General features: G+C 60.6%; 1 protein-coding gene across 1 annotated transcript in view; it reads left to right on the top strand.

Moving 5' to 3' along the window:
• Nucleotides 1–449: 449 nt before the first annotated feature.
• The window catches only part of LOC113406935 (CMP-N-acetylneuraminate-beta-galactosamide-alpha-2,3-sialyltransferase 2), a 17,865-nt gene continuing 11,396 nt past the window's right edge, over nucleotides 450–6,918 (top strand). Inside the window, exon 1 of the mRNA XM_026653848.1 lies at nucleotides 450–1,539. Coding sequence (XP_026509633.1) covers nucleotides 1,210–1,539 — 330 coding nt within the window. The 5' untranslated portion in view covers nucleotides 450–1,209. The remainder of the gene's footprint in view (nucleotides 1,540–6,918) is intronic.

Consider the following 6,918-nt stretch of genomic DNA (forward strand, 5'->3'; position numbering starts at 1 on the left):
GGGAGAAGGGGGCACGTTTCAGGACTCTCCCTGACCACTCATGGAGATCTTCATCTAGCTTCTCCTCTGCTTCACCAGCCCCAGGTGGTCTCCAGCTGCCCCCGGCCGAGTTTAGGCTCGTGGTGGCAGTGGCCGGCTCTGTGGGGTTTAGCAGTTGAGCTTGTTTTTATTTGCTGTTAGTGATTTGTTGTTTTGTTTTTTTTAAATCTCTTTTCTCCTCCATCCCTGCCCCCTTGCAATTCCAGGGCTTTGTCACAGCAGAAGCTCCTCCAGCCGAGCGGCAGGGGAAGATTGCCAGGGGATTATTGAAAGGCCCACGCAGCGGGGAAGGCCGGCTTCTGCAGAGCATGAGGGAGGCTGCAGCTGAACGCCAGCTGGGGGTCCCTGAGAGCATGTGGAAGGGCTGAGCAGGAGCTGCGCACACGGTCCGGGGGCGGGGGAACCGCCGAGAGACCCCCTCCGAGCTGCAGCTGTTCCCGGGCCCTGCTACAGATGTGGAGCTCCTCAAGAGCTCAGCTGTCTCCCAGGCAACCGGAGCCCGCGAGGCCCCCTCAGCTGCGAGGAGACGCTGATGGAAAGCAGCAGCCAGCCAGGTGCGGGCGAGGCGCGGCGGGAACCTGGCTCTAGCCCCTTGCGCAGAGTCCCCCTGAGATGCGCTTTTCTTCCCCCTCCTGGACAGAGTCGTGCAGCAGGTGACCGGCCGACAAGGGGCTAGACCCTGGGTCTGCGCGCACCAAGACTTGCTCCCTTCGTCCCCAGGCCAGCGGAGCTTGCAGGAGATGAGGAGTACGGCTCCCCTTTGGGGCCCAAGGCAGAGGGGAGCTGTTTGCCCACGAGAGACCAGGGCTCCTGTTGCTTGTTAATCCAGGGCTTGGGGACTGGCAGCCGGACTTGCAGCCGCTCCCTCGCTCCCCGCCTTGGCTTGTAACGGAGCATCTGGGACCCAGCTGGGCTCTGTGGCGTCCAGAGAGCCGTGACTGCACCTGCGGTGACTAAAGAGCCCCTGGGGAGCCGGACGCGTCGCTGTGCCAATCTCCAGTGTATTTCCCCCCTGCCCTGTGCATCCCCCCAGCCTGCCCTATGCCCTGCTGCCGCGGAGAGGGTGGGCAGCGTACTGTCGGCACAGGCCGGCTGGCACGTCAGCAGCCAGCCCAGTGGACCCGGTGACCCCGCCCCGGCAGGGTGGTCCTTTCCTCTCCCCCCTCCACCATGAAGTGCTCCCTGCGGTTCTGGTTCCTCTCGACCGCCTTCCTGCTGGTGTTCGTCATGTCGCTCCTCTTCACGTACTCGCACCCCAGCATGGCCTACCTGGACCCCGACAGCCCAGGCGGCTTCCACCGGGTCAAGCTGGTGCCCGGCTACGCCGGCATGCAGCGCCTCAGCCAGGGCGGGCGCCTTGGGGAGGGGTGCGCCTGCCGCAGGTGCACGGAGGACGCAGGGGCCTTGGCGTGGTTCACCAGCCACTATGACAGCAACATCTCCCCGGTGTGGACCAAGGAGAACATGGACCTCCCGCCGGATGTCCAGAGGTGGTGGATGGTGAGTGAGCCCCTGCCAGGGGGCCGTGGGTCGGTGGATCTCAAGCACTCGCGCTGGGAGAGAGTCCCCTACCTCCCCTCCCCCCCCCCCCCCCCGCCCCCCCCCCCCTCCGGCCCCTGTGTCCCTGCAGTTTGTCTCGCCCACCCGGAGGCCGCACTGCTGCTGGGCAGGCCGCGTTGCTTGGCCTCCCGGGAGGCCTGCTCGAATGCCTGACCCGCTCCCCTCTAGGGGCCCAGAGCCTGCTGGCGGCCTAGGTCTAATCTGCAATGTGTCTCTGTGCGAATGGCCTGCCAGGGCGCCGCCTCCGCTGGCTCTCGGGGCCTCCCAATCAAACGGGCCCTGGCCATCTGGTAATGAGATGAGCTCACGCTGGTGCTGAGCCCAGCTGGGCTCCTCCTAGCTCATGCCCCCCTAATCATGCAATCTCCCAGGCTGAGCGCTGCCTCAGTGACCCCTGTGCAGCCCCGTTGCCTTCCCTGGGGCTGGGTGCACTGAACAGAGGGTGGAGTTTGGGGAAGTAGGGTTGCTCCCGTGTCTAGCCTGCAGGGAGCAGTGCGGTCTAGTGGTTAGTGCACACAGCACAGCTGGGAGTTGGACGTGACCCTCCATTGCCCGCCTCTCATCAAGTCACTTTTGCCAGGGAGCACAGCTCTGCCGTTCGGTCCTGCCGGCACAGCTGTAAAATCACACCCCTGCGCATGCGGCAGGGGAGAATCGGGACCCCTGGGCTCCCATCCTAGCTCTGCCACTGACTTGCTCCCTAGCCTTGGGTGAGTCACTCTTCTGGCCTCTGTTTCCCCAACTTAAAATGCAGTGAACTGCACCTCGCGGGGAGATAGATGTATTCCTGGAGGGGAGGGGACACCTCGAGAACGTCAGCTTGCGTGGGCTGAAGGCTCCGCCTCCCCCGGCCCCCAGTTCCTAGCACGTGCTGTCGGGGATAGATCCCCTCTGCTCTGGAGACGTGCATCCAGTCTCGTGTGCTTTAACTGTGCAGCAAGTAAAGATCCCGTCTCCCTGTTACCCTAGATAGAGAATCCTGGCACGTTCCTGGCGCAGACGGTCGTGGTGCTCATGCAGATGATGGGGGCTGTGGGAGCACCTGGTTAGGTGTGAGGCAGATGTCCTGAAACCCAATTAAGATGCCAGGGATTGCTGGGCATGGAGGGCAGTGAGGGGATCTCTGCTGCTGGTGTTGCTGCCTGTGCACAGAGAGATTCTTTTCCGTGGGAAAGGCGATGCCAATGTGAAAACGAGGCTTTTTAGATCTTGCCCTGCTGCCCGCAGCCGCCCTGCTGCTGGGTGCCATGTGCCACCGGCAAATCGGGGGCCCTGACACACAGATGCCTTGGTTCTGGGTTTCAAGCCAGCTGTCCAGTTTGCTGCCCGTCCAGATGCCCACATGCAGCTGCCAAGGTGGGGGGAGGGGAGCTGTCAGTTGCCAGCTTGTACTTTTCATTCTTCCAGAAGTGCCAAGTGCGTGTAGCCATTGCTGAGTTGAGGGGGCTCGGTGCATCTAGGACCCCATGGACCAAAAGTTTGTTGTGCCCAGAGCAGCCCGGCCAGCCTAGCTTGCAGTGGGGCCTGGCGGCTACACCCCACTCCAGAAGGAAGGAGGCGTCCGCCTCCTACATCTCGGCCTGGCTGCTGTCTGGGAACTGGCTGCCTTGTTCTGTGAGGGTGACCGGGTCTCTCTCCTGCTAGGCCTGTCCCCTGGTGCCTGAGCTGAGCAGGACCCGGGGGGGGGGGGGGTTCCTGCTCTTCCCACTCGTCTCCTTGCCTGTACTGGGGGGGCCTGCCCCGCCCCTCCTGTCAGGGCCATTAGCTGATGTTCCAGGCTTAGTGGCCAAGAGGTGGCATGGAGACAGAAGCCCCTTGCTTGTCAAATAGCTCTGGGTAATGAGCCCTGTCTGTCCATGGGCTCGCAGCCTTTGCTGCCTCTTGCTGCACGGCTCTGTGCCGAGCTTGCCAGGGCTGTGTGATGGAGAGGCCGCTATTGCTTTGGCACAGCCTTGGCTGGCCCAGCTGCTAATGGAGGGGTTGAGGCCGAGCTAGCAGAAGGAGAGTCTTAGCTCTCATCCTTGGGATCTCCCACGTCCCTTCTGGGAGTCCACGAGAGCCCCTGTGCTCCCCGCCCGTCCCCGTCAGTTGTGATGGTGCGTGGGCTCTCGATCGGCCACGAGGGGCTCGTTCCGTTCCCCCCGCTCTTCTTGCAGTTGAGCCCAATGTTGGCTCTGGGCCCCGAGAGCCCTGCTCCAGTGGCTTAGTCGTTTTTAAAAAAAAAAAGGTGGATAAACTAATGTAGGCTCCTAAATGAGAAGTGGGCAAGCTCCGCCTCCCCACAGATACCGCCGCCTCCACCACTCTCCCTACGCTAGCCCTGGATTTGCGGTTGGCAAACGGGTAGGGCTGGGTGATGGTTTTCAGCTGAATGGTTTGTTTGCTGAAAAAGGACGTTTGGGGCTGACCCAAAGTATTAGTGAATTCCTGCCGAGTTCCCTGAATCGCTTCCACCAGACGGGAGAAGCTGGAACGTCTCCTTTGGCGAAAGGTTTCCTTTGACCCCCGCATTTAGCTTCAACTTTCAGGCGTTTTGCCAACAGCAAGCAAGTCCCAAAACGGCCGGGGTGGGGCCCCACCCTTGTGAGCTTTAGTCCCGTGCATAGGATACTCATCGGGGGGGGGGATCTGGGTTCATGTCCCCCCCTCCCCCACTGCCTGATGTGGAGAAGGGCTTTGAGGTTGGCTCTTCCCCACTGCAGCAGGGAGCCCTGGTCACTGGGCTATTCTGGGCTGGAGCTTTCTCAGGCTATCCCACTCTGTCTAAATTACTCCCTTTGGTGTCCCGCATCCAAGGCGAGTGCCCTAATCACCTGGACGACAGAGTCCTCCTCACTTTCCCTGGCACGGCTGGATGGTTCCTTCCAAATTTCGGTTAGCACTGACCCTCTTCACTCCAGCCCGCGTCTCCTGTGAGCGGAGAGTGCCTCGGGATGGTTATGCGCCCAGCACAGCCGCTTTACAGCAGAATCTAGCCACGGGAGCAGGCGCATCGGGCGATTGCCCTGATGCAGTGTTACTCCTAGAGACAGTTCCCACACTGGGGTGGGGGGGATGGGAATCGGGAGCTGCTCCACTGCAGTCACTGGCTCCCATATGACCTCGCTGGTCCTGCAAACTGTTCCCATCCGGGGGGTCTTCAGTGGCTGTTATAAAAGCCGATGATGCTCTTGGGCCAGGCCGATGGGTGGGAGTTCGGGAGAGCGTCCCTCTGCAGGGATGGGAGAGGTTGGGCTTGGAGCCATCGGCCGGCACCACAGCATGTTTCACCGCTGCCCTGGGGGGGGGGTCTCGGAGCCAGCACTCTGGCTCTCCACACCAAGCTGCCCTTCCGCCCCCTTTCTGTAGCCTGCTGCGTTCGGCTGCTGGGCAGAACAAGGCAGGTGCTTCATACGAGATGCTCTCAGGGCAACGTGGACCAAAATCACTGGCTGGGACCTGTGAGGACTCGCATCCCTGCAGTACCCGAGCCCCACAAACACTGAGTTCCTCCTTAACACCCCAGTAAAGCGCTATCCCCATTTTATAGCTGGAAACCAGCGGCACGGGGAGAAATAAGAGACTTGGCCAGGGTCAGCCAGGGAGTCTGTGGCAGAGCCAGGGAGCTGACCCCAGATCTGCAGAGTCCGAGCCTGGTGCCCTGTCCATTAGACCCTCCTGCCCTCCAGAGTGATTGTGTTTTTAAGCAGCATGGGCCCGCGTCCACTCGTGTGCGGGTGTAACTCAAGAATAAGGAAGTGAGCGGAGTGTGAGTGAGAATTGGGTCCCTCATCGTCTCACTTGTCTCCGAAGCGCCAGGTCGGCCGCCAGCACTATGTGAACCGTCCTTCTCGACGCTCTTCCGTCTGGCTGGCGATGGGTTTCATTACAACTTCCCCTGCAGTGCTGGCAAACCAGCCTGCTGTCACACCAGTGTGAAAGAGTCTGGCAGGGCAGTGCACTGGAAAGGGGGGTGACTTCGTTAGGTCAGTTCTGCTGTCCCAGCGGGGACAAAACTGCAAGACGATGGGCTTCGAGACCAGGAGGAGAGCTCGTGGGGGGGGCAGATTATCCCATGGCTGCCCACCGCGGGGTCCCTGCAGTTGCTGGAGATAGAACGTGGATTAGATGGGGTCTGGGTGTGATCCAGTCTGTCAATTCTGTGTTGCTGTTTGTTCGGCACCATTAAAGAGCTTTCAAACATAAGAACACGGTCTGGAAGGGTCACAGACACCCCTATAATGCCATCCTGGTCGTAAGCTCCATCTTCAGAAGACAAACCCGACAAAACCACACCCCGCCTTCCTGTGTCACCAGGCCAAAATAGTGTAAATGACACAGGGAAGGAAACCGCAGAGTTAAAAATGCAAAGAATTTGAAACCTGACGCTGCTGGTTCTCCGAGACGCTTTTGTCTCAAAAGGATTCCGCTTAAATGCAAAGTCTTACAGTCCGTTCAAAGCATTTAAGAGACCCAAGCTGCACATCGGGCATCATCTCAGCCAGGCCCAGCTCACGCTGGCTTCCCCAATTGCAAGAGAGACTCTGAGTGGGAGGAGCAGTGGCTGATGTGTGGCAGCCGTGTGCCAACTGCTTCGGCTTGTTATCCAGCCGGGGGTTGGACCCAGGCAGTGTGAGTAATCCCCTAGGGGCTATTTTTGGTGTGTGCCCTGGGTGCTGCAACAAAGCCCACCTAATGCTGAAGCTGTGTTTCAGACTGGTGAGCCGCTCATGGGATCAAACCATCCCGAGGTCTTGCACTTTTGACCTTGTCTTTAAAGGCACAGGGGTTGCGGGGCGGGACAGAAGTCTTGGGCCCAGACTGAAAATATGTTGCTGTTCCTTTAACACAGGGGTGGGCAAACTACGGCCCGCGGGCTGGATCTGGCCCTCAAGCTCCCGCTGGGGAGCGGGGTCTGGGCCTTGCCCCACTCTGGTGCTCCAGCCAAGGAGCAGGGGTGGGGGCCACTCCACTCAGCTCCTGGAAACAGCGGCATGTCCCCCCTCTGGCCCCTACGCGTAGGGGTAGCCAGGGGGCTCCGCTCTGCACACTGCCCCCATCCCAAGCGCCGCCCTCGCAGCTCCCATTGGCCAGGAACCACAGCCAATGGGAGCTGCAGGCAGGGCCGGCTCCAGGATTTTTGCCACCCCAAAAGAAAAAAAAAAAAAAAAAGCCGTGATTGTGATCTGCAGCACTTCGGCGGCAGCTGTACCGCGGCCGCTTCATTCTTCGGCGGCAATTCGGCGGCAGGTCCTTCACTCTGAGAGGGAGTGAGGGACCCATCGCCGAATTGCTGCTGAAGAGCCAGACGTGCCTCCCCTCTCCGTTGGCTGCCCCAAG

The sequence above is a fragment of the Terrapene carolina genome, unplaced genomic scaffold (assembly GCF_002925995.2).
Source record: "Terrapene carolina triunguis isolate 2854851 unplaced genomic scaffold, T_m_triunguis-2.0 Scaffold166, whole genome shotgun sequence".
NCBI classification, from domain to species: domain Eukaryota; kingdom Metazoa; phylum Chordata; order Testudines; family Emydidae; genus Terrapene; species Terrapene triunguis.